Below are 27,510 nucleotides of genomic sequence, written 5' to 3'. Positions count from 1 at the left end.
TCCCCAAGCCAAGGGGAAGGCAGGCGGCAAAAAGCCCTGGCAATTTTTAGCTGCACGCTGGACTTTGCAGTCGGAGGTTTGTTTTTCTATGGCCACGCTTCACAAGACGAAGCAGCGGCCATAGAAAACCTCGTCGTCTTGCGAGGCAACCTCCGATCGCAAAATCCATTAGTCTAGCGAAAAATTCGTCTTACAGGGCATTCGTTAAGCAAGGCACCACTGTAGTTGTGATGAATAAATATTTGAGAAAAAAGGCCAGTGGCTTCAAATTATGTAACAGGCCAGGTTTACAACCACCACCATGTTGGTTTATTAACTTATGCGAGAATAGAAGAGGGGGGGAGGAATGTTACTTGAGAGTATGCTGGCCTTCTGGCATCCCTCCATCCATGTGTGGTGGATGGCAAGTAGGTTATAAACCTTGAATTACCTGATTCTGCAGTTCCTCCAGTTTACGCTTTCTTGCATGAAGAGCTTTACTTGGAAAAGCCCAAAAATAATTTGAAGTCCCAATCCTGTCCGTGTCCACCATACTATCATCGACTAAGCTCTGTAAGACCTCCTTCACCGACATAGCAGCTGTCAAGGACACAAACACTGCATTAGAATGTCCATTACTGGACATTGAGAATTCTGGCTAATTCTGAAATCATACAAAAAAATACTACAAGTATGGTACTTAGGCAAATTCTGCCAGTCACTGCAGAACAGTATGGATTAAATTAGGCTTGCTGAGCATGAGCAAGTACAGGCCCTACTCTTGAGCTTCCCATGGGCTGGGAACTGTGAGAACAGGATGCTGGGCTGACCCAGGAAGTTCATATTGCACTTCTAAGAGAATCTCTGCCACACGGCATGAAAGTTGTCATGTGATGGGAAGATGTGACATACTCCTCAGAGGATTGACACAAGACTCTACTCTAGTGGAATAATTGAGGGTGGTTCTGTAGGGTATGCTACTGTAAGTACCAAGAGGCCGCTTCTTTTTTTAAAATAAAAATAAATTTTTATTCAAGATTTCTTAGTCTACAAAAATATGTGCATTGTCCCTTTTTTCAAGTTGTGTTTTCTATAGATCACTAACATTTGTTGCGAGACATTGGTATTGCATGCAGTATTTAGGATGGGAAGGAAAGAGGTGGAAAGAGGGGGGTGGAGCATAGGGTGGGGTGGGGTGGCAATGCTTCTATTTTTCTACTTAGTGTATGTGTGGGGTTCTGTGTCAGCGTCACATGTGTGTGTTCTCTTTCTATTCACCTGTTATATTTGCTTGGTGGTAAGAAAGATTGGGGTGTGCTTGGTTGTGTGCTTGGTTGTCTTCGGTTGGCCGTAGTGAGATTTGTTTATGTGTGTGAGTGTATGGGTTTTTGGGTCAGGCTAGACCAGGGGTCCTCAAACTAAGGCCCGGGGGCCAGATGCGGCCCAATCTCCTTCTAAATCCGGCCCGCGGGTGGTCCGGGAATCAGCATGTTTTTACATGAGTAGAATGTGTCCTCTTATTTAAAATGCATCTCTGGGTTATTTGTGGGGCATAGGAATGTCTTCATATATATTTTTTCAAAATATAGTCCGGCCCCCCACAAGGTCTGAGGGACAGTGGACCGGACCCCTGCTAAAAAGGTTTGCTGACCCCTGGGCTAGACATATTGATTTGTATGCTGTCAGCAGATTATTGTTGTTGTCTTGTTGGGCTATGTATGTGATAAACGGGAACCCAACCAGGGTGAAGGTGTCTTCTTCTATTTGTCCCCATGTCAGTTTCAGTTTATTGGTTAATTTTTCTTCTACTAAGGCTGTTTCCTATACTATTTGATACCATTGGTCCATGTTTACTCCTGGCAGGTCTCTCGAGTCTGGCTATGATGCTTCTGGCTGCTGAGAGTAGATGGGTTATGAGCTCTTTATAATGTGAGTGGGGATTATTATCTTGGAAGATGTCAAGAGGCCACGTCTGTAAGGGTTTCCAAGGGACTTATTGAATTTATGCAACAGTCATCGTTGCGAGGTCATGATATTATTATTATTATTATTATTATTATTATTATTATTATTATTATTTATTAAATTAAACTGGAAGGGGTATTGTTTTTATATCCTACCTGTTCCAAGATAATTCTGAATAGTAGCATGATGCAAGTTTTATTTATTTGGGTATCTAGCCCTTGCCATCTTAAATCTCACAGCTCATTACAATTTCTAAAATAAGCTAGTCAAAAGGAAATGCACACAAAGTCTTGGGCACAGGAAACTTAGCTCTAGTCTCAAAAATCAGCCCAAATAAAAGTTATTTAGTGTAGCGAATCAAGTTGTACCCAGGGTAGCCCACTAAAATGAATGATTCTACGTTAGTAATTTCTAATAATGTCAATTGGATACAACTCATCATATCTAGAGCAGGTATAGGGAATCCCTGGCTCTTGAAATGTTGTTGGCATACAATTCCCATCATCTCTGACTACTGGCCATGCAACCCCTGATTTAGATGTTGTTCGGAGTACAGAAAATTTGTAAACAAATTTAAGACTTGTTTAAGCATTGCTGAAATTGCCTCTCTATGCCCCCCTGCTGCCCAAATCTGGCACACAGATGACATAACCACAGCTGACATATTGCAGAGGGACACAGGGAATAGAACTGGTCTCTTTGGCAGGTATGTCAGAAACAATTACAGTATATGCAACATACTTTGAATTCCTAAAATGGGCTACAGAACCCCCCAAAATTAAGCATTCACCTTTTATAAAAAAAAAACCATAATCACTTGTCTGGCCAAAGAAGAAAACAACTCTCTTCCCCCACAGCCCATTTTTAGCATTTCAATTATATATTAATTATGGAGCAAGAGGCTTCATTTTGATGGAATGAGCATTGTCAGCAGAGCGCCTAATAAGAAGTGTTATATGTGTGTAGAAATTCCACACCAACAACAAGGTCAGTATGTTTTGCTTCTCCCTTGTCCCTCCCTTATCAGCCTACAGCAACTATGGGGAATATCCAGCTTGCAGGCCTAATTCAGTCCACTGGGTCTCTCCATTTGGTCCATCAGGCTGCTCTAGCCAAGCCACACCCACATCAGGTGTGAGGCATGCAAATAAGTGGTTGGGCCAAATGGAGTCTGCAAGCACCACAGACTAGCCGATTGGCAACTCCTGCAAATACCTGTGCATAGCTTTCTGCAAGCACCGACCGACAACCAGGCAAGTGTCAAGGCTTGCGTAACTCCATATATGGTGCTGTGCAAATCCCAATAACCAGCTGATTGACACCAAGACAAAAATGGGTTCCCTGGTGTGATTGTGACAACAGGTGATTGATATGTGGGCACCCCCATCTACCTGCCAAACTTGGCCCATGGGGCAGGGGGTGGAAGGGAGAAGTAAGGATCTGCCTGGTGGTCAGATCCAGTTCCCTACCCCTCACCTACACCATGAAGAGCACAGCACTCATATAGTTCCTTACAATACTGCTATTTAGATCACGTTCTTAACATTTATGCATGAACAGGATGTGATACCCTTGCAAAACTGTTTGCTGTTATGAGTAAAAAGTTGGTGGGAAGTAAGTCTAGGTACTCACTGATTCCTTTCTCTTTTGGAGCAATTTTCTCAATGTCTTTTAGTTGGAATACATCTTTCTGTCACAAATAAAATAAAAATAACATACACATCATCCATAATCACACAGTGACTCTGAAATTCCTTCAATTAATCTAAGGGCTTGTGGTTTTAAGAGTAACATTTATGACTCAGTGGAGCTCTTTGCAGCTTACATAAGTTACTGCACCACATTACTGCTTTCACATATGGGAACTGGTTATCCTTCTGATTAATTTCCTACCTGTGCCTTTCTGGGAGCAACAGAAGCTCCTACGGTAGGAATTATCTAAGGTCATATTCTGTACCGTACCATACATTGAAAGCACTCTCATACCATTTTAGCAGTTATAGCTTTCCCCCAAAGAATCTTGAGAACTGTAGTTTGTCAAGGGTTATTGGAAATGTAGTTCTTTGAGGGTAAATTAAAGTTACCAGGCCTCCTAGAAGAAGACATGACTGTTAAAGCGGTATTAATGTACAGTAGTTTAAATGTATGGTGTGGATGTGATCTAAAACCACCTTACTTATTTGTGATCAAGACAAGTGCTAAACTCCCATCTACACTTGCTACTGGGCAAATTGGAAACAGTAAATTTTATACATACCGTGTTTCCCCTTTTTTAATACGTAGTCAGAAAGTAAGCCATGGCAGCGTTTTTTAGCATTAGTGAAACATAAGACACCCCCCGAAAATAAGGCATACCTCCATGCCGTGTAGAACGAGACCGTCGAGCGCCCCAGCCAGCCAGCGGGACCCAGCCAGCCAGAGGGGCCTGGAACCGGCTGCTGCTGCAGCAGGGAGCGCCTGGAGCGCCCGCGCCAGCAGCCTGGCCTCTCTTTTTTTTTTTGCCTGCCCGAGGCAGCCTGCCGCCCCGCCACCAGAACCGGCGGCTGCAGAGCAGAGCGATCCGCAGTGCCGGGCAGAGCGCAGTGGCTTGGCCTCTTTTTTTTTCTTTTTTGCCTGCCGCCCTGCCACCGAAACCGGCAGCTGCAGAGCGGAGCGCTCCGCAGCGCCGAGCGCTCGGAACGCCCTGCAGCGCCAGGCGGAGCACAGCGGCCTGGCCTCTTTAATTTTTTTTTTGCCGGCCGCCCCGCCACCGGAACCGGCGGCTGCAGAGCGGAGCGCTCCACAGCGCCGAGCGCTCAGAACGCCCTGCAGCGCCAGGCGGCCTGGCCTCTTTAATTTTTTTTTTGCCGGCCGCCCCGCCACCGGAACCGGCGGCTGCAGAGCGGAGCGCTCCGCAGCGCCGAGCGCTCAGAACGCCCTGCTGCGCCAGGCGGCCTGGCCTCTTTAATTTTTTTTTTGCCGGCCGCCCCGCCACCGGAACCGGCGGCTGCAGAGCGGAGTGCTCCGCAGCGCCGAGCGCTCAGAACGCCCTGCAGCGCCAGGCGGAGCGCAGCGGCCTGGCCTCTTTAATTTTTTTTTTTTGCCGGCCGCCCCGCCACCGGAACCGGCGGCTGCAGAGCGGAGCGCTCCGCAGCGCCGAGCGCTCGAAACGCCCTGCAGCGCCGGGCAGAGCGCAGCGGTCTGGCCTCTTTTTTTTCCTTTTTTGCCTGCCGCCCCGCCACCGGAAACGGCAGCTGCACAGCAGAGCGCTCCGCAGCACCAATCGCTCGGAGCACCCTGCAGCGCTGGAGGGAGCGGAGCGGCCTGGCCTCTTCTTCTTCCTTTTTTTTGCCTGCCACCTCGCCACCGGAACCGGCAGCTGCAGAGCGGAGCGCCCAGCAGCACCAGGCGGAGCACTGAGCCAGCAGCCTGCTGCCTTGGTGCTTGGAACCGGCTGCTGCAGCAGCACCGCACAGAGCGCCCAGCAGCACCCCGAGCCAGCTGCCTGGCCCCTCCGAGGAGGCCTTAAGGTACAAGACATCCCCTGAAAATAAGACACCGTGGGTTTTTTTGAGTAAAAAAAAGAATAAGACGGTGTCTTAAAAAGGGGGAAACACGGTACACACACACACACACACACACACACACACACACACACACACATAAAAGTCTCAAGCATGAAGACATCTCTGCATTTTGGATTTTTTGTTTTTACTTCTCTACAGGCTTGTAAACTATTCTTCCAATTACCTAAGCCCAGGGTTTCTGCAAATTTAACAAAATCTCATGGGTCCTATGATGGGTTACATTCAATCAAAATATATAGCACAGTACTTAAATTTAAAGGATGAGAATGTGAGTCAAACAACATCAGGGGAGTCACAGCCTTCCCTTTCTTGCAGTAAAGTGTAGAAACCACACTGAAACTGCAGCTGACCTATAGAAGCTACCTCTGCTCTCTCTCTTATGATTACATGCATTACAAGTGCTTCACCTCTGTCTGTCCTGTTTCCTCCCATAGGAGAACAGGGATTTATAATTTATACAACCTGTTCCAAGTATACTCTTAGCCCACTCACACCAATATTCCTAGCTACAGAAGTGGGAGAACACTGTTTTTTTTAACCCCTGTTCTTCATGTGGTACTAGCCAATGCTAGGTTCTGCCAACCTAGCAGTTCAAAGCATGCCAGTGCAAGTAGACAAATAGGTACTGCTGCAGCAGGAAGGTAAATGGCATTTCCGTGCCCTCTGGCTTCCGTTGTGGTGCTCTGTTATGCCAGAAGTGGTTTAATCATGCTGGCCACATTACCCAGACAGCTGTCTGTGGACAAACGCCGACTCCCTTGGTCTAAAAAGTAAGATTAGCGCCACACCCCATAGTTGCCTTTGACTGGACTTAAACGTCTAGGGGTCCTTTAGGTTTATGCAATTCAGAGCGCCATACACACTGATTTCTGAAAACATCTTGGAACATCTTACTTTAAAGAAAGAATGGAAAAGCTGCATCCCTTCAAAATGTTGCTGTACTCCAATTCCCACCAGCGTGTCAGCATGGCCAATGGCTGGGGATGATGGGAGCTGTAGTCCAAGAATGTGTGGGGTTTTAAACATCCCTGCTTGAATTAATGCAGTCCTGGTTGTCAACCACACAGGTAGCCAACTTCAATAGGTGCTCACCATACCAGAAGGAGAATGCAAGTCAAAGGCTCTTATGCTGGTTTTGGTACAGCCAGATCTCTGTGCAAGCTGAGAGTACACCCCATTGTAGTACACATCCTTTCTGACATTATGGGGGCTTCTGGCACAAGCATTCCGTTCGCAGCAATCAATTCTGGGCCAGTGCCACACACATTTGGCAACTGCATGTTTCAATTCTGGGTCAATACATGCTCACTGTGAAAACAGTCATAATGTTACCTACAACAACAAAGTATTACTTACTGTTTCAAAAAATATTTCCATCATCCGTGTTCTCTTCTCTTCAACACTCAGCCCCCTTTTCTTTGACTGAATAGGGAGAAAAAAATGTTATGTTGCTGTTTATTTACTCTGTTTATATAGCTTTGGCTCAAAGGCCCCCAAAGCAGTGAACAGAATATAAATACAAAAGAAAGATAAATAAAGAACAACAATCGAACTGCTCAGTACACACATTAACTTCCTATGCCTCCCATATGGACTGAAAGTAGTGTTTTAGTAGACCTCTTTGGGTTATAGTAGTTATAAGCCTGCTATGCAAGAACCTTCCATCTTGGCTTGAATCCAAATGAGTGAATTGGATAAATCTCTGCTGGAAGGATTAAGAAGCTCATAAATGGTGCGGCATTAAAAGATGGGAAAGAAGGGTGGCATGATACGTTATGAGGTCATGGTGTTACACCTAGTGTGGGTCTGACAACCTAAGTGCATTAAGACTTTAATTGGTATTAGATTATATTGATTTTGGCCTATGTAGTCTATGAACTATTAAGACAAGAACTATTAAGACAAGACAAGCATGATGACCCACATTCAGAATATTGGCAGGCAGCACATTTAGGATGAGTAACAACATTTAAAACAATGACTAACACTACTTGCAATATAAGCTTCTTCTTTTTAAGTAAACTACCATAGAAGTAATTGTTTGCTTACTCCAAGCCTCTCTTCCCTTGCCTCTCTCATCTATGCCATGCCAAGAGATGGCATACAATAGGAAAATCTGAGACTTCCCAGAATACTGTAATCAATACATTTTGATTACTTGATACTTTTGTATCTACACATGTCTCCTTAGAAGTCACACTTCCTTCAGTTGGATATATTCCAAATTAAGCATGCACAGGGTTGCTACCGTGTTTCTCCTAAAATAAGACACCGTCTTATACATGTATTTATTTTTCCTCAAAAAAAAAACCACTATGGCTTATTTTCAGGGAATGTCTTATATTCCCTGAATGCCTAAAAATCCTGCTACAGCTTATTTTATGACTACGTCTTAAAATAGGGGAAAGAGGGTATGCATGGCTCATTTCCAATAATGGGATGCATATTTTTAAGGAAGCAGCAACAGCAGTAACAGCCATTCACACAGCAAGAGGGCTGTCCCCGTCCCCGTCCCCCAAGCAGCAGCAGCAACATCCTCAGTAATATATAAATGTCTGTCACAGTGGCCTTGTAAATGAGACCACAATATACTTGCCTGCAAACAAAAGAAACCATAGCCCTGAAAGAGCTTGTATAGTCTGTTTCCATACTGGCTGCAGAGTAGGTGGAATCTCTTCTCTGTGACCAGCATGGAAACACAAAATAATGGCCTAGGCTTTTTTAAAATTTTATTTTAAGGGAGGGGGGAAGCTTTTTCTTAAACAGGCTTGGAGAAAACACATAGCTGAGTTTACTTAATTCACAGAAACCAAGTGGACTGGAGGAGAAGCTATGAAGAGAGATCTACCCCTCTTCCACCAGCCAATTCACTCACCTGCACAAAATTCCTAGTTGCCTGTGGCTACCAGGCAAATTATTATTAAAGGGCTGGGACACATTATTATTAAAGGGCTGGGACACATGCTCTGTTATATGTGTATATCCGGGGAGCATAACAAAAAAAATAAAATGCACTTGGGAGACATATTACATAAAAAAGGCTCAAGCCACAGTGTGGAAAAAAATCATTTCAATCTCTTGGGGAAGCAAGTTAGGTAAACATGCCAGGACGTGGGTTTTCAACCCAAAGCAGTGACAAGATGCCATATTAAGTTTCTGTCCTGCAGAGAGTTCTATTATACTTGCCTTGAAATGCTGACATCTACATGCTTTTTAACCCAGCGTGGTTCTACTTGTGGTTCTCAGAATGTGTGAGAAGCAACAGGTGTTATATGTGTTAAAAACTCAGCAGCATGAGAACTTCAGCAGAGCTGCCAGCAGCAGGACTGAAGAGAGATTGTGGTAACTGACCTGTTCAAGTCAAACAGAGGTTTTTAACCCCTCATTTCATTTACTGAGCGGTGCTAGTCTGCATGTTATTTCCTGCAGGTTCATGGCACTGCAATGTGGATAAGCAGCTGCATCTCTACTAGTTAAGTGCATGAAAGCCTACTACTTGCAAACCAGAATAAGAAATAAAGTTTATCATATAGGACGCTGATATTGTAAGTCAGCTTCCCACATGTTCCTGTGTGTCTTCCTTTTCATTGAAACTTACTTGTTGAGTATGTGACTTACAATCAAAGGCTATGGGGAAATGAACAACTGGTCATTCAAACTTATGCTATAGTCCATGCACAAAGACCAGGAGCTTGCTGCCTTTCACTAGTATGCAAGCAGATTGGGGGGGGGGTTAAATATTTAGCCCACTCCCAATCTCAAAAACTTAACGTGAATTATATTATCTTTAAATCACCCTGAATAACTCATCATCCAGGACACTTAAGAAGTAAAGATATACAAGTGTTCTTCATTTCACACCTTATGGGTTCCCATCTTTCCTTCTGGTACTGTTCCCCTGCACTCAACAACTGCACAACTGATAAAATTTAGACACTCTTCATCCTTTTCTATCACTGAACCTCTATGGGCTACAAACTGTTCTGCTTCTGAACTTTCATGCAGCTGTTAAAGCTGACATATAGAAAGGAAAATTGGTAGCCCAAGCATGGCATCATGATCAAAAGACAAGCATCTTAGCCATGCTAGGTTCATTAGAACTAACATAATTCATTATACTATGTTTTACCCCCACTGTCAGAGGCATTATGCCTCCGTATACAGGTGATGGGAACTGCAGGTGGGCAGAGTGCTGTTGCGCTCATGTTCAGTGCGCAGGCTTCCCACAAGCATCTGGCAGGCCAGTGTGAGAACAGGATGTTGGACTACATGGGCCATTGGCCTGATCTGGCAGTCATAAGAATGCAACTGTAGTGTAGCAAAATATAGGTCATGTATATGTAAGAGAGAGATAAGAGAAGAATGGTGTTACAGTTAGAGTATTGGACTTAAACTGTAGAATATACAGGTAGGTAGCCGTGTTGGTCTGAGTCGAAACAAAATAAAAAAATTCCTCCAGTAGCACCTTAATGACCAACTAAGTTTTTATTTTGGTATGAGCTTTCGTGTGCATGCACACTTCATACAACTTCAAATCTCAATGTGGCCTCCCAGAAACAACTGGCTGTCCACTGAGGAAAATAATGCTGCAATGTTAAATAACAGCTGGAGGGACCCAGGCTCAGAGACCTGAACAGCAATGAAGCTCACTGTGTGACCTTGAGCTGGGAATGAGTGCTATAACCAGGATGAGAAGGGACAAACTAGGTTAGGGTTTGAGTCATTTGTACTTCTCCTATGAAGTTCTACAAACTATAGTGGGACATAGTGCGGGTGGTTTAGTACAGTGATTCCCAAACTTCCCCACAGACCAGTTGAAAAACGTTGAGGGTCTTGGCAGACTACTTCATAATATTTCTGTCTGTTGCAACAACTGCAATGTGTTATGCTAGATGCTGTTCAGTTTTTAGTTTTTTTATACTTTATTCCATAGAACTCAAATTGCAACACACTAATATACAATAAATAAAAGAACCTGTGAAAATACCATTAGAAATCCATATAAACATTTCACGCCTTGGATGAGCAGTCTTCCAGCCACAAAGCCACATTCGGGTCCCTCCGAATGAAACTCACTGACTTCTGGTGGTCCCCAGACCCCTCTTTGGGGAACCCCCTTCTCTGGTATAAACCACTATGAATGCCTCAGTGGCACACTGCTGAATACAGCTACAGAAAGGACACCTGTTTTGCCCGTTTATTTAGCTAATGTTTGCTTATCTCCCATCAAAAGCAATGCCTGTCTTCAGAGAGACGTCACCCCACCCTCATTCTGACCGCGGGCACGATGACGCAATTCACTGTCACTTTCGGCCCTAGCCTACCTCGCAGGGTTGTTGAGAGGACAACATGGAAGGTAGTTCGGGGGGCTGCCTCGGAAGAAGGGCGGGATATATATGGGAGAGAAGTCTATTAATGTGGAGGGCCTTTTTTTCTGAGGCAGCTGGGCTCTCATATAAAGAAAGGGAGCAGGAGAGCTACTTTAAAGGGTCGCCCCCTCCTTGCTGTGCCAACCCCGCGAGCAGCGCATTCCACCCGCTCCACGGCAACCTGAACCCGCCCTCAGCCCCTGCACCCCCGCCGCACAGGGAACCGGCAAGAGTGCGGAGAGCCCAAGAGGCGGCGGCGGCGATAGCTTACCATGTCTCTTCCTTCCCTCCCCGGATGGCGGGAATTTGAGTTTGAGGGGGAAGAGACGCCGACGCTGCTCCGCCCCCTCCCTCCCTGGTACGCTACCGCCACCTGGCGCCTTTAAGGTGGTACTGCAGCCCCGCCGAGCCGACCCTGCCCTTTGTAACTCCATAGAGCTAGGAGGGAGAAGAGTGGGAGAGGCGCCCGCCAGAGAGCACACTTCCGGGAACGTTTTCACCGGCTTCCCTTAATCCCCCGCCCTCCCAAAATGGACGTCGCTGAGGCCAAGCTCTTGGCATCTCAGTTGCTGGGTTGGGACTGCAGATACGTTTGCTTGCTTGTTTTCCGTGGAGGGTTTGGGGTTCCCCCCCATTGTTGATTTGCTCTTTATTTGTTACTACGTTTTTATGGCCGCCTTTGGAGCACAGTATCCATAGCTGCCAAGTTATCCCTTTTTTTAAGGGATTTTCCCTTATGCTGAATAGGCTTCCTCGCGAGAAAAGGGAAAACTTGGCAGCTATGACAGTATCTTCCAAGTCGCACAGTGAGTTAGGTAGCTGTCTAAATAAAGTTATCAATAATCCCACAATATAGACGTCTGAAACAAGGAACAAAATTGGAAAGAGGATATCTCTCTCTCTCTCGTTCATTTGTCATTGAACAAACGCGCAGCAAGATAAAACAGTAGTGCGTTTTCAGTCTGGAAAAGGACCACGCTCCAGCTGGCTTCCGGGTCTCTAATCTAACCTTTCCCTCCCCAAAGTCTATGTTCCGCAGCACTTTTTCGCACGGAGTTTCTCCCTGCTCCTTACTGTACATCTGACAAGAGCGAGAAAACCTATCTGCAGTATTCTGCTATGCCTCCAATGCAATCCCGCATAAGTAGTATGTCTACCTGCAAAGATTATGAAACACAGTTAATTCACACGAGAACCTCTTAAAGGATGTGGTGCTTCTTTTATTTAAAGACATTTGTATACCACTTCACTGTAAATAAAACCTCGAAACAGCAATCTTAAAAGCGCAAATGCAGTCAGTCCCTCGCTACCACAAATCATGCAGGTTTTTCTTTCTGCATTTGGAGAAATCGAAGCCTCTCCACCTCTATCGTTCTGCCCGGACACTGAGGTCCAGTACCGAGGGCCTTCTGGCGGTTCTCTCACTGCAAGAAGCCAAGTTGCAGGGAACCAGGCAGAGGGCCTTCTTGGTAGTGGCGCCCGCTCTGTGGAACGCCCTCCCATCAGATGTCAAAGAGAAAAACTACCACCAGACTTTTAGAAGACATCTGAAGGCAGCCCTGTTTAGGGAGGCTTTTAATGTTTAATAGATCACTGTGTTTTATTTTTCTGTTGGAAGCCGCCCAGAGTGGCTGGGGAAACCCAGCCAGATGGGCGGGGTATAAATAATAAATTATTATTATTATTATTATTATTATTATTATTATTATTATTATTATTAATTTTTGTCAGAATTAGCAATAGTGCTATGTACACAGCATAAAAGTCTGTTTCCACTACTGTACATTAGTAAACCAACAAAGTAATCCTTAAAAGTCTCAAGTGCTACTTTACTCCCTTATAAAGAAAACTGAGCTACTTACTTTAATTCCTATGTATATAAACCTCCAGTAGGTGCACTGGTAGCAGAATTTCTCAGCCAGTTCACAGCTCCTATTTCAGATTTCATGCTGAACATGTGGATATCAGAGGGCCTGAAGGCTGGGTCTTAGCACACCCTCTATGAGGCCTTGGGTGTATGTGTGGAGACAACCTAATGTTCATTAGAAAGCTTTTCCCTCTGCTTCTTTGTACAGTATATGTGTTATAAAATTTTATTCTTCAGTATATATTCTTCTTCTACCCTATTAACAAGAAGTGCTCAACAAAACATGTCATATATATATATATATATATATATATATATATATATCAATACAACATTGTATAAAAGAAAGAAAGAAAGAAACACACATTATTCATTTATTTTTATTTCTGGGGTTTGTGCATGATAAAGGATACACATTTGACTGAATTTTCCTATTGTTCCAACACAAGGTATTTTCTTTTCAGCTTTCTCTGTAAGATAAAGCATAAAAATACCATGGCATACACAAAGCTAAACCTACACACAAACACTCTTCAATGAACACCTTTCATCCTCAGCCTTAACTAGGCATAGTTTATATTTCTTCTCAACAAGAGAGGGTGCATGGCTGTGGTGGGAAAGAAAGAAAAACTGACTTAAGATACTTCAACATCGTTTTCAGAGAGTGCAAGACTTTATAGCATTCTTTAAACAAAACATATGAAACTGGCTTACAAAGCTGGAATGTACAAAAAGAGTCGTTCACTCCAAGGACTGGAAAGGTACAACCTATTAAACAATTCCGTTTCTAGCGCAGGGAGATTACAATACACGATGCACATTATGGAACATTCCCATGTCATAAAGCAAGAAAGCAAACCACCAGGGTTAAGGCTGTGTTGCTCACAAACATCCACTTAAGCGTGGTACATTCATCGGAAACTACCACCATTTTGGAATCATCCTATGCTAAATACAAACATCTTCCATACATTCTCCAAACACAGACCTTGAAAATCATTGCTCACAGTTCATCTTCAACAGCATTTTCAATGGACATTAACATTTTGTTTCTTACTGTCATCCATTTAAAAAAAATTAAAAAAATTCATTTCCTCACACAACAAGCATAACTTAATGGGCACTTGTTTTCATTATGGCAACACTAGATCCTTAGTCATCAAAGAAAAAAAAATCAGCTGTAAAGTTGAAAGCCCTGTAATGTTTATGAAGGACAACAACAATAGACAACATTTTTCTTACTACTTTGCTGAAACTTTAAATCAGTGTAAAAACTTTACTAGTATTTATCAGTTTTCCTTTTTTTTTTTACAGTTTAAAAAAATCATTCAATGTACAGTTTGCGAGTTTATTGAAAAATGAACTGACATGTGTAGGCTTATTTTTAGCAAGTGTTTACCTTCATAAACACATGCACTTGCTCTGCTCGTGGTGCATTTACTACTTATTAATCTACCTTTGGGCACCACTTGACAGAAGATGGACACTGAAAACATAAACCAGAATAAAACAAACAAACAAACAGAAAAACCACCATGGGGCAACCTTTTACTACCAATCCATTTTAGGTCTGTAGTGCAGATGTGTCCTAGGCTGTGGGTTTGGCAGTGTAAGTGGGGGGGTGGGTCGAATATGCATGCCTTAGATCAGGGATTGGGAACATGTGGCCCTCCATATGTTGCAATACAGATCCCATCATCACTGGCCCATGGGGTGGATTGAAGTTAAGAGTCCAACAATATCAGCAGAGCCACAGGCCTTTGCAAACTCTGTAATTCTGGCAAATGTTTGCCCGGCCCCCCAAAAATGACTTTAAAAAAAAGAAGTTACATTTATACAATGGTTATTTTTTCATTTCCTCGATCAGCTAACCAGGTAAAGGGCAACAATTGCGAACAACTGGAAATTGGTGAGCAAGAAACATTTTTGATTATTGCTAGCTAATTTTCAAGCGCTCATTTTGCCCCTCGCTCAGCTAGCTGATGTTGCTAAGCGTTCAAAATATCATCTGGCAAAAATATGAAATTCAACAATGCTCCAGACTAGCACCAGTTTGTAAATAGTGTGCATCACCAACAGATTATAAATCTTAACAATTCATCAAGGAAGAACCAGGATCTTTAAAATAAAATTAAAAAGTTAGATATTGAGGGAAAGGCCACATTACCCTTAACACGTGTTAGCTATGTTGTAAAGGAAATAAGCAATAATTAAAATCTGAGTTGATAGTACATACAACGTTACTAGGGTATTATTTACTAGGATTAAGAAACAATTACTTTAGGAAAGCATTTGAAGGACAATGTCCGCATGCATGAAATGGTCTCCAAGTGTGAATTTATAACAATTTAAGTTTGGATGCTTCCCTAATACAATTCACTGGGAAGGGCTCCTACAAAAATTCCATTGAGATGCGAGCACAGATCTTCACTAGAAGTGAGACGGTAGCATGATGGACAGTTGTGCTCCTAATCCAGTTTAAGAAATTGCCGAACTAAGAACAGTAACATTCAAGTGAATATTTCCTTTTGTCACAAGAACATGTTTATAAAAGCATAAGCATCTAAAATTTTAAGCCAGATTGGTTTGAAAACATGTCGTGAACTACGTCTATAGTAATAACATACTTAACAGTTTGTGAGTTCCTTTATATTAAAAGTTCAATAACAATTATGAGATAGCTTAAGGTTTTTTTGTTTTATTTTTGCTTGCATGGCTTAATGAATACATATAAAATCGTAAATAGGATATCCCTTTTCACAAAGAATTTAAATAGATTTCAAGATGGTTCAGTGTCCGAGAATAACACCATGCAGTGTCTGTCTATTGCCTTTGCAGACACTCAAAAATATTAATCCAGGAACCATAAATTTAGATTCTTAACATTACTCATTTAAGATGTTTATTTTATAACAGTGAGAAGGAGTAAAAGCCTTTAAACAGTGCTTATCTATTCCTTAGTTTAAAACAACCAACTTTTTAGCTACTGTATTGTGGGCAAAGTAGGTAATAATCTTTGTTTTTGCAAGTCTTCTCATTGTACTGTACTCATTATTTAAATGTTTTAAGGCTCTACCCACCCCAAAAGTTCAGGCTGGCTGATATTAAGATTCCACCCTGACAGGTCAAACTAAAGATCAAGAAGAAAAATGCAAAATTTGGGATTCACGAACCACACCATCAGGAATCTTCTTTTGTAAGGCCGGAGGCAATTCGTGACCCCACACTGCTATCAAATGTATTTTTCTTCTCACTTGATGGAACAACGTAGGCAAAAGTGTATTTGATGGAAATAACTTAAGCAAAAGGAGGAAACACATTGCAAGCACTGAGGTGAATCTGATAATTATAAGTTGCAAGACTTGTATGTGGGAAGGGGAAGAGAGGGAAATAGACCCTTTCAGAACATTCTGTCATACCCAGGGTTATGCGCATTCCTGTTTGTTATCACCCTACATTTATGCTCCTTGTTCTTTTGTTCCCCACACTACAGGCGCATATGATGGAGGAAGTCATGAACAGTTTTTGAAATCCCTCTGTAAAACACTCTCGCACTCATAAGGATATTCCAAGACTTGTTCAATTAATTCTGATGCTCAGTCTTTCTGGAATTCAAACAAATGCACATCTGCTTTGGTAACCCTTGGTTTTACCCAAAATGAAACAAACAAACAAAAAAAACTGTCAACCACCAAACTTCCTTTGGTTGCACAAGGCAGGCCCTCAGATGTGGTACATGTGTGGCTTATTATCCTATGTGAAAATGGGCAATTGGAACAAAGCAGATCACTTTCATAAACCATAGCAAGAACATGTCTGAAACACGGGTGTCAGGTGCGAAGCTAAGCGAGGTTGACATAATGGCAATTAACTTCCTAATGTATCAGTACAGCGCTAATAGGAAACTGATTTTATGAAGTGCCAGAAATAAGCTATCCCTATTGGAATATATTTCCATAGCTTTTTAGAAGTTTCAGGTTTCCGGAAAAATCCCTACAACACACACTGAGCAGTAGGAAAATTGATAAACATGTACATCAATCCCACATGGGGCAAGAAGTTTGCATTGATTTTTGTAGTGCTAGAAGTTAAGCTGTGTTAGGTCTGACAGGAAGGGCTAACCATATCTCTTTACTAAAAGAAACTACTCATTACAGTTACTAAGACTGAAGAATGTTACAAGTGTAATACTTACTAGGGCTATGCGATCTAGAAGACTCCCAGACTTCCTGCTGGGTTAAATAATGCTCTACAGTAACAATTTTCAAATTTTGGAAGCTTTAAACAAGTGCTCCCATTCACATGTTAAATAAACGCTTTAGATCATGTTGCTTTTAAAATTCTTTCCCCTCCTTCAGAACCCCCCCCCAATCAATTACATGAACGCCTGATCTACAAGCCGCAGTTCACATGTCTAGTATCCCATTGTCTCTTAATTCGGTGGGGAGGGAAGAGGGTCTTTTTTATTAATCCTTATAATCAGTTCAGTGCGTAACGTATGAGGTGCAAGTCCTATGTAAACAAGGTAGGTTTGGAAATTAAAACAAAAACAAAAACTGGAGACTCCTTCAGTATTAAAATTGAAATATTTAAGAAGTAGACATCCTACACACAAAAAAGATCTACGTTGGCCCTCAGAGGCTAGTAACTTCTTGAGCATGAGCCGCCGCAGCTGTTACTGTAAGTACCGATAGACTTTGAAGCAGTGATTGCCAGAGTCTGCAACTACAACATGGCCATCTGAAGTAAGGGCCAAACCTTGGGGACCATAAAGTGGATCGGCGGATGTGTTAATATAGGATAAAAAGGATCCACTCCCATCAAAAACCTGTGAAAAAGTCAAAGAGAGCATGTGTCAGCCAAAGACTGTGAACTGTGGACACCTAGAAGCTAATATGCATAAATGCAGGCAGCCGCACAGATTCACATGAAGTAAATAGAATTATCTAAGGTGGCAAAGTCACCAGCTACGAACCTATCTGCTGAAAGCCTGCCACGGTCACACCCAGACTAGACTGACATAATTTAATGTGCAAGAGGCTGTATTGAAAGATAGTTCACAGGCACTCAGAGTGGCTGGGGAAACCCAGCCAGATGGATGGGAAATACTACTACTACTACTACTACTAATAATAATAATAATAATAATAATAATAATAATAATACGAATGCAGCTGCAAGGATGCTTGCTGGGACCTAGGCTCAGAGCATAGAAACACCAATACTTTCTAATCATTTTCAGGCTCAATTTAAAGCACTAGCATTGCTCTTCATAGCCCCAAACATTTTGGGAACAGGTTACCTGAACGGCTGTCAGCACCCATAGAAAACTCTCAGACCTGCCTTTAAGAGCCACCAGACTGGTGGGCATCAGAGACAGAGCCTGGAGCCTGGGCGCTCCGTTTAGGCTCCGTTTTGAAGTCGCAGGGGTGTGTGATCCCCTCTACATTGGTGCTAGGTAGAGGGGGATCTCCCCCCCCCGTGACTTCTAAACGGAGTGTCCAGGCTCAGGCGCCAATTGCGGGGCCGGCACACCTGCAGCTTTTTCTTCTTTTTTTCTAGAGGCTGCCATGCAGAGGCGAGGAGCGAAGGTGCGGCCCCGAGTGACACACCCTCCAGGGCAATAACCAGGGCGGACCACCGCCCCCCGCTTGCTCCGCCCCTGGTTTAGAGGCTTGGGGTTCTTAGTAATAAGAACCTGGACTCAGGTTATGCTTGTTAAGACTTAGAGGTTTATTTTAGAATTCTTTCCTAACATACAGGCTGGCATTCCCCTTATGTTTTCTGTTTTATTTTTCCATGTAGTAAATCACTCTTTAATTCAGATCTTGTGTGTGAATCCTTTTATTGGGTACAAGGGGAAATAAAGGGTAATATAATCATGCATTTGGACAATGCATTGGGGTTTGCCCCTCAAACAAAAGGTTTCCATTCCTCTCAGAAGGATGTGTTTAGATCCTAACATGGGCACACCTTTAATCCTGACATAGGCTTCTTACCTGCTGAAGAGACACAAGTTCCCCTTCCCTTAACTACACAGCTACTCCATTACTCATTGATATTTTCTCTCCCAAGCACAATAAGGCACAATGCTTATCTCAGAGTAAGACCAAGTTGGAAAGTCAATGGGACTCTTATTTCATTTTTAAATATGCAAGAGACTGTGTTGTAGTTGAACATTTTGGAGATGGGATGCTTGGACCCGAAGATGAGGAAACATCCCCATCCAAACAACATACATCATACTGAACCAACTGACTTAAAAAATCACTTGTTCACCTGTATTCGACTGTTCCCCCAGTCTGCTACAATAATATTTCCATTAGAATCTACAGCTACTCCTGTTGGAGCGTTGAACTGTCCATTCCCTTCTCCATTAGATCCAAATTTCAACATGAATTCACCTTCCTGGTTAAATACCTGAATAAATAAATAAATAAAAATCAAGACACAAATTATATAGTACTTGATGGTGAAGGTTAAGAGCCTAAAGCCAAAACTGAATAGTTATCATCCTCAGACGTATAAATCAAAACTTAATGGAAGACAAAAATTTCCTTTCTGAGGCAAGAGGAAGAAACTATGTCATAGACAAAAGTATAGTTAAACCAACCCAAAATGACAGTACTGTCTGCAGAAGAAAATTATAGCAATCTGTGCAAGAAGGTACCAGCAAGTTGATGTTTTTTAAAGCCTAAAATATTAAAGCCATCCTAAGTTGCTGACACACAATGGCTTAGCTGAACAAACAAGGGTCTTAAGTCTACTGTTGCTGTGCTAATGGGAGCTAAGCCATGGTGGCTTCGTGTTAAGTGTGAACCCAGACTCATTGCTTATCTCTCCCAAACAAAGCACGTGTGGTAAGCCAAAAACAAACCCTGGTTACAGTTCATGATTTGCTTGCAAGAAGAAATTATTCTCACACAAAAATAATAACCATTTCTTGTTCTTCTGCAACAGTATCCTATTGCAAACACATTTAGGATTGCACTGCACATCTCTGGACCAGGTCACATGTAGCAGTAAGCCATTGTTTGGTATTGCAGACACAAGCTGGAATAAGCCATAGTGACTCAAGCTCATGCATTCTCCCCTCCCCTCCTTTTGTGTGGCTGGGAGAGTGGGTTTCCATCAGAACTGACTTTCACTTTCTCCTAATCTTATCATTGCAAGCAAACCAAAGATGGTGATTCATCGAGGGTGAGGAGCACCCAGGTTAATTTAAGAAGCCAGCTTCAAAGGAGCAGAGTTTGTAACTGGCTTGTTTTGAAACAGGCCAGAATTAGTTATAAACCACTATTTTTGGTTTGCACACAATGGCAACCCAATTTTAATTTAATTTTAATTTATTTATTATTACGGTCGAGGACCAGCTCTTAGAAGTAAAATAAAAGAAAAAGAAAAAGAAAATGGATCCCTTTGAAAGAGCAGTTTCCGGGAGCGTAACGTATATGACGCTTTGAACAAGATTTAAAAGTAAATTATTAATTATATAACCATGCTAAAAGTTTAACCCTTAAAATAGTGGCTGCAGAAAGCTGAGCCTAGCTCGCTCGGGGTGCCATTGAGGAAAAATTCAGACGGGCTGGGAAGAAAGTCTGAGTCTGCATATTTGGGCACAGAATCTGGCGACCGCCCTGGTTATCTTCAGGTCTTTGCCTAGCAAGAGCAGGTTGTATAATTGCTTTTCCGGGAGGCTTGCTAAGCTCACCAGTATGGGGTCCAGGATCTCCCTTCGAGCTTCTTCATATAGGGGGCATCTGAAGAACAAGTGCTCAGGGCTTCCTATTTCCCCTAGTGGGAATACGCAGAGTCTTTGGGCATATGGGATTTTTTTGTAAAGCCCCTCCAGCACAGGCGTGGGCAATGCCGTGCTTCTGGCAAGTGTAAAAGCCCTTCTTGCGTTTTTTGACAGGAGAAAGGAGAGGTAAGGTGCCGGGGCAGTTATGTATCTCTCAATTTCTCCAGTTCTGTATCCAGGGCATCTTGAGCAGACCTGTTGTCTTTCGATATCAATGAATCATTGTCTGACCGTTGCTTTAGCTTGCTTTAGATCCATCCTTAGGAGGGCTTGGGGGTGGCAACCCAATTTAGGGAAAGTTGCACTAAATCAGGGGTCAGCAAACTTTTTCAGCAGGGGGCCTGTCCACTGTCCCTCAAACCTTGTGGGGGGCCGGACTATATTTTGAAAAAAATAATGAACAAATTCCTATGCCCCACAAAAAAAAACAGAGATGCATTTTAAGTAAAAGGACACATTCTACTCATGTAAAAACACGCTGATTCCCAGACCGTTAGCAGGCCAGATTTAGAAGGCGATTGGGCTGGATCTGGCCTCCGGGCCTTAGTTTGCCTACTCATGCACTAAATGCTGCCAAAGTCCTCCTTCCAGCTGCATATGAAGAGGGTGGGCATACAAGCCAAAGTCTCACTCATGCTCACTCCAACTCATGTCCATAGTGCTAAACCATGGTTAGCATTACACACCCATTTGCGCAGTTTCTCCTTATTCTCCTCTTTCCAACAGTCCTCTGTATGCTCCCAACATCTGTTCTGGGGGGTTTGGGTGTCCTACAGAACAGATTTGTTGGGGGGCCTGGAGGGTGGGAAGAGAAACTAGAAGTCCCATCATGCAAACATTTTTTTTCAATTCCAAAAATTGAAAGTGTGTGATGCCCAGTATTACAGAATTGATGTCATGAGAAATCTCTATGTGGGACAATAAGCTACAGTTAGAACTGGATATGGAACAACTGATTGGTTCAAAATTGGGAAAGGAGTACAACAAGGTTGTATATTGTCTCCCTGCTTATTCCTGCAGAATTCATCATGTGAAAGGCCGGACTAGATGAATCCCAAACCGGAATTAAGATTGCCGGAAGAAATATCAACAACCTCAGATATGCAGATGACACAACCTTGATGGCAGAAAGTGAGGAGGAATTAAAGAACCTTTTAATGAGGGTGAAAGAGGAGAACGCAAAATATGGTCTGAAGCTCAACATCAAAAAAACCAAGATCATGGCCACTGGTCCCATCACCTCCTGGCAAACAGAAGGGGAAGAAATGGAGGCAGTGAGAGATTTTACCTTCCTGGGCTCCTTGATCACTGCAGATGGTGACAGCAGTCACGAAATTAAAAGACGCCTGCTTCTTGGGAGCAAAGCAATGACAAACCTAGACAGCATCTTAAAAAGCAGAGACATCACCTTGCCGACAAAGGTCCGTATAGTTAAAGCTATGGTTTTCCCAGTAGTGATGTATGGAAGTGAGAGCTGGACCATCAAGAAGGCTGATTGCTGAAGAATTGATGCTTTTGAATTATGGTGCTGGAGGAGACTCTTGAGAGTCCCATGGACTGCAAGAAGATCAAACCTATCCATTCTGAAGGAAGTTAGCCCTGAGCGCTCACTGGAAGGACAGATCGTGAAGCTGAGGCTCCAATACTTTGGCCACCTCGTGAGAGGAGAAGACTCCCTGGAAAAGACCCTGATGCTGGGAAAGATGGAGGGCAGAAGGAGAAGGGGACGACAGAGGATGAGATGGTTGGACAGTGTTCTCGAAGCTACGAACATGAGTTTGACCAAACTGTGGGAGGCAGTGGAAGACAGGAGTGCCTGGCGTGCTATGGTCCATGGGGTCACGAAGAGTCGGACACGACTAAATGACTAAACAACAACAATGCCCATTTTTAAACAAGAGCCCCGAATCCAATTTCCTAGTGCATTCTCCCTCCCATGTGGGGGAGGATTTGATTTCCTAGCAATTTAAAATTAAACTCTTTCTGTTAGCTAATTGTTTATATATATATAACAGAACAATAAGTATGCATGAAAGCTTGGCTTCATGACAACTTTATAATACAATCCATGCTTCTCAATATAATTATATTTGCATGCTTCTATTTCCCTGTATTTTGGGTATGATACACTGTAGACTGTCCTGCATAAATGAAAATGTGGCAACATTTACGTAGGAGTTAGCAGAAGGTCAAGGCCATGGTCTATTTATACTACAAATCATTGTGTCGAAAATATTCCCTGAGCTGCAAGGCCACAACAATTACAGAGAGAGGTTTGGAAAGTTGCCCTTGCCCATTCCAGTATTGCTGGGGAAGCCAGAAGGGAGGATGTTAGCTACAATCCTGGCCACAATGTATTTTGAAAACCATGTGCCGGCTGTACCTTTGAAACCAGGAGCTTAAACCAGATCGGCTTTGAGTTCCCTTCCATTTTATTAAGCAGGTTGGCAATGAAATCTTGTCTCCAACATATTTTATTTCCTTGTTTGCCAGAGTCTGGCCATAGAACTGAAAACCTCTGTTGTCATTAGGAAATCCTGCATTGCTGAACAATTGCTGCTTCTCAGGGTATATGTTTATCAAAAGAGGAGCGCCCCCCCCCCCCGCTAAACTATGCCAACAATCCATTTAGGGTCTCTCCTGTGGTCTTGCTTCCTTAATTGTAATCCAAACCACAGCAACAGTTATTTCCTGCCTAATTCCAGAAGCCTATGAAAAACAGTCTCAATTTAAAATTCAAAGTTACACTTCTCAGCTGTATGTAGATTGAAAGAAGCCCTACAATAGCCCATGTCACATTTCTCTTACCCACGTGGGACTGTGCCTTCCTGCTGCTCTTAGCTTTGTTCTACGCATTACTTTTATCACAGAACCCACTTGGAAAGGTCTCGCAGTGATGGGCAACCTTTTGAGCTTGGTGTGTCAAAATTCGCCAAAAAACCGAACATAATTCAGGTGGTGTTTCACTTCGAGAAAAAAACCATAATTTCGCGATATTTATAGTTTAAATAACAAAAATGTATAATTGTAATATATAACTGTATTTAATAAACCAAAAACTAATTATTTAACCAAATCAAACCAAAAAACCCTTATTTATCACAAAGTGCCCAGAGTTGTTGAGCTTTTTGGGGGGAGCTGCTGACCAAAGTTTTGGAGGTTTTTTGGTGCAAAAAGTTGCTTCGGGTGCAAAAGTTGCTTTGCTTTTTTTGGGGGGGGGGAAGAGAACAGAAATAAATGATGAATAATACCTTCGCTGGAACTAACACGCAGCACCGACATAGTCTGCCAAAGTGCCAAAAAAACCCAGCACAGAATGGGTTAAAAATGAAAGCTGTTACACCCAATTATTGTCTGCCAAAGCGCCAGAAAAAAACCAATCTCTGGCTACCAGCAGCAACAACAACAAAAAGGATCCGGGTTTTAACAGCGGAGACAAGCTGTAGTGTGAGGAGGAGCGGGAGAACAAATGGGGGAACAACAACAACAACAGTGCAAATGAACTGATGGGGTGCGCGCCAGCAGTGAGGGCTCTGCGTGTCACATCTGACACACATGCCATAGGTTTGCCATCACTACTGTATGGCTTCTGTAGGGTGTAGCAATGGTCACTGAGTGCAGGATGGGCAGAAGGCAGACTGAGATCTATTGGTAGATCTCTGGTTGATTTGCAGTAGATGGACCAGGGCCCATCAAATTCCTCATTCCAGCTTTGTATAATGTTGCTTCCTATGCAGTCAATGGCACATATGGCTTACTACTATGTAGTAATTTTGCAATTATGTTAAGTGACCCAGAGTATCCTGAATACTTGGCGCAAGAGTACCGGTAACTTTCTCCAGGAGACAACTAGCATGTCAAAACGATGTAAAATGGTGTAAAATGACTCCAAGAGCTCCTTTCTAGACATCCAACTTCATACTTCTTGAATCAATTTAAAAGAACATACACAGCTTTATTTTAAAAGAGCAAAGCAAGAGACTTAATCCAAGTATTTCTCCACCTCTAACGTAAACAATTATTTCTTGATGGCTGATGCACGATACCTGTGAATTTAACTACATATTGGAGTAACAGCTTCAATGCATTGTCAATGGGATTTTACATTTTATGAAGAAGTAACAGCATCGTACCTTGACTGAGTGGTTGTGGAAATCGGTAATAATAATTTCATTATTGTGGTTGACAGCTGCAAAATGAGGCCCTGCAATAATGGAAGGAAGGAAGTTCAATGCAGGTCATGACAACAATATTTCAATCCATGTGAAGTAGCAGTTTGCATGCGGGTTCTGATCAAAATGGTTGATGTTGACCAATGCGCTAGCAGCCTGCCTGATTGGAAGTGACTCTGGAAAGGGCAGCACGAGGTGGTGCTCCAAGGTTCCATTTTGAACTCTACATGTTGCTGCGTTCACTGTCACACGTTAATGGCTGAAGAAGAACATAATCAGCTACGAACTCAAGAAAAATATGAACTTGGGCAAGAGTACAAGTGCTCTAGAGAACAATAAATAAAAAGGTTTCTACCTGGCCAACTTCAAAACCAGTTTGACTGGTTTCCAACCACTAAATGTTTAGTACAACTTCCAAGTTGAACAATAGATTACTTAAAATTTGTTTAACATCTGCAAGTGAGCATGCTTCTTGTTCTTGGTCACGCTGACTGGGGCTGATGGGAATTGGGGTCCAGCCAGATGTGGAGATCACATTGTCTCCCTCTGTCTTAAAACATGACTTGATCAGCAAACCACAGGAGTCAGACCAGAGGAGTTTTGTTGCTCCTGAAAGCAACTTCCCCTCACCCCAAAGGCCTAAGGAACAACTAGAGTGAAAATTACACCCACATTTCAGGGTTTTCACTGATTTTATATCTACTACTTTTTGAATTTTTACTGTTGCTATTATAATTGTTTTAGTTACTGATGTTTTTGATCTGTTTTATATTTGTTTTATGGTTCTCCTTTGCAGGCTATCTTGAAAATCCAGATTAATAAAATGGGGGGGGGGTGAGAATTACAGTTCCCAAGACTGGGGAAAGCAGTTTACCCCTCATATAGTTACAATTCCCAGCATCCTTAATAAACTGCAGTTCCCATGATTATTTAAGCAAAATAATGTCCTTTAACTGTATGGTATGCATTCAACCCATGTGTTTACTGAGCCCCTGTAGTACCTTTTTTAAAAAAGAAAAAACAATTGTATGTCTCCTATTTAGAAAAGCAAATACAACAGAGTCTCATGACAAACAAATTTATGTACTATTTTTGCACTGTGTGTTTGGGGTCTATGGACCACAATAAAGCTGTGTGTGTTTATTATGACATACAGTAATTGTTCATGGACTAGAGCAGGCATCCCCAAACTTCGGCCTTCCAGATGTTTTGTACTACGATCCCCATCATCCCTGACCACTGGTCCGTTAGCTAGGGATCATGGGAGTTGTAGGCCAAAACATCTGGAGGGCCGCAGTTTGGGGATGCCTGGACTATAGGGTTACCATATTTCAAAAAGTTGTTGAGCGTTTTTTGGCAAAGCTGTCAAAGTTTTGGCGATGTCCAGGAAATTATGGACGTGTGACAGTACTAATGGACTACAGTCTACTTACTCTGTCTTGCTTACTGTGGTGAAGTTAGAGTGATGCTTTTTCAGCATGTTCAAATACACACACACACACACACACACACACACACACACGATCTGAATAAAAGAAAATGCATATTGGACAACAACTGATACCTGCAAACTGCTTATCTCCATTGCCTCGGCTTCCAAATCTGGTTACTATTTTCCCATTTGGCTGGAAGATAAACACACAACATGCTTTGTTGTCCACCACAATGATGTGCCCATTGCGATCCACAGAAACGCCTTTTGGTCCCATAAGCTTTCCAGATCCAATTTTTGTCTACAGGAGAAAGAGAGAGATTAAAGTTGCTTCAAACATACACGCATTTGGACTGCTGTAATGTTCTCTGGGTTCTTAGCGTTGCCACTATTCATACTTGGGAGAAGATTCTGTAGTAAATTAGTGCAAGAGATTGGAAGTAACAACTTTCATTGTGATCTATATGGGGAGCATAGCTGCCAAGTCTCCCGTATTCCTCGGGAAACCCCTGTTTTTCCAGCCGTTTCCCGCTGGCAGTCCGGATTTTTAAAAACCCCGTAAATCTCCCGGAGTCTTACCGGCCCGGGGAGGCTCCTTCTGCACATGTCTGGAGTCTCTGGACATGCACAGAAGCGATTTCTGGCGCAGCAACCATTTTGGAAATGGCAAGAGCATGCATAGAAGCGACCTCCAGTGCCTCTCTACCCAGTTCCAAAATGGCCGCAGCGCGACTTCTGGCACTGCGGCCATTTTGGAAATGGGCAGAGCATGCGTAGAAGCAATTTCCAGTGCCACTCTGCCCAGTTCCAAAATGGCCGCAGTGCGACTTCCGGTGCTGCGCCGCGCCGATCCCGGATTTTTCAATCCAGGAGTTGGCACTTATGATGGGGAGTGGGGATCCTCATGCCTCTCTGTTTGGCCCTCTGAAATCCCCTTAGGCCACAACACTCACTATCCCTGCTTTTGAACCCTGTTTTTTGCCTGGCTAAAACGCAACCATGAACTCCATTAATGACTCTTGTGGGCCTGGATGGAAGCAGAGAGGGCGTGTGAGAGTGTTGTAGAAAGTGGCCTAGTGTACAAAGGTAAAAATGTCTATTCGTTACATTATCCACTTTTGTTTCTGGCACTCAGGTTGCCCAGAATGGAATGAGACCATCAGGTTGAAAAAAGGATTCCCACCCTGTATGATTTTAAGTCAATACCAGGGCAAATGTTTAGAGTCTTTCCCCCACCCCCCACCCCACCCTTCCCTCCATCAAACAAAGTAATTTCATCTGCATGAATTTGGCCATCCTTTCCCTCATCACCAACAGTTAGTTCTTTAATCAAGAAATACAGAATCAATTCCCCAAGCC

The 27,510-nt window shown here is 42.9% G+C and overlaps 2 protein-coding genes across 7 annotated transcripts in view; both read right to left on the bottom strand.

Moving 5' to 3' along the window:
- MND1 (meiotic nuclear divisions 1) overlaps window positions 1-12,992 on the bottom strand; it is a 40,520-nt gene extending 27,528 nt beyond the window's left edge. The window contains exons 1-4 of the mRNA XM_035113364.2: window positions 11,151-12,992; window positions 6,867-6,932; window positions 3,577-3,634; window positions 431-579 (exon numbers count right to left, since the gene is read on the bottom strand). Coding sequence (XP_034969255.1) covers window positions 431-579; window positions 3,577-3,634; window positions 6,867-6,932; window positions 11,151-11,153 — 276 coding nt within the window. The 5' untranslated portion in view covers window positions 11,154-12,992. The remainder of the gene's footprint in view (window positions 1-430; window positions 580-3,576; window positions 3,635-6,866; window positions 6,933-11,150) is intronic.
- A 116-nt stretch (window positions 12,993-13,108) lies between these two features.
- TRIM2 (tripartite motif containing 2) overlaps window positions 13,109-27,510 on the bottom strand; it is a 59,483-nt gene continuing 45,081 nt past the window's right edge. For all 6 annotated transcript variants that reach the window (XM_035112110.2, XM_035112111.2, XM_035112107.2 and 3 more), the window contains exons 9-12: window positions 26,284-26,452; window positions 24,681-24,751; window positions 19,026-19,166; window positions 13,109-17,574 (exon numbers count right to left, since the gene is read on the bottom strand). In XM_035112110.2, the coding sequence (XP_034968001.1) occupies window positions 17,422-17,574; window positions 19,026-19,166; window positions 24,681-24,751; window positions 26,284-26,452 (534 nt within the window). In that variant the 3' untranslated portion in view covers window positions 13,109-17,421. The remainder of the gene's footprint in view (window positions 17,575-19,025; window positions 19,167-24,680; window positions 24,752-26,283; window positions 26,453-27,510) is intronic.

The sequence above is a fragment of the Zootoca vivipara genome, chromosome 9, assembly GCF_963506605.1.
Source record: "Zootoca vivipara chromosome 9, rZooViv1.1, whole genome shotgun sequence".
Classification (NCBI taxonomy): Eukaryota; Metazoa; Chordata; class Lepidosauria; order Squamata; family Lacertidae; genus Zootoca; species Zootoca vivipara.
This window is presented reverse-complemented; position numbering and strand designations above follow the sequence as displayed.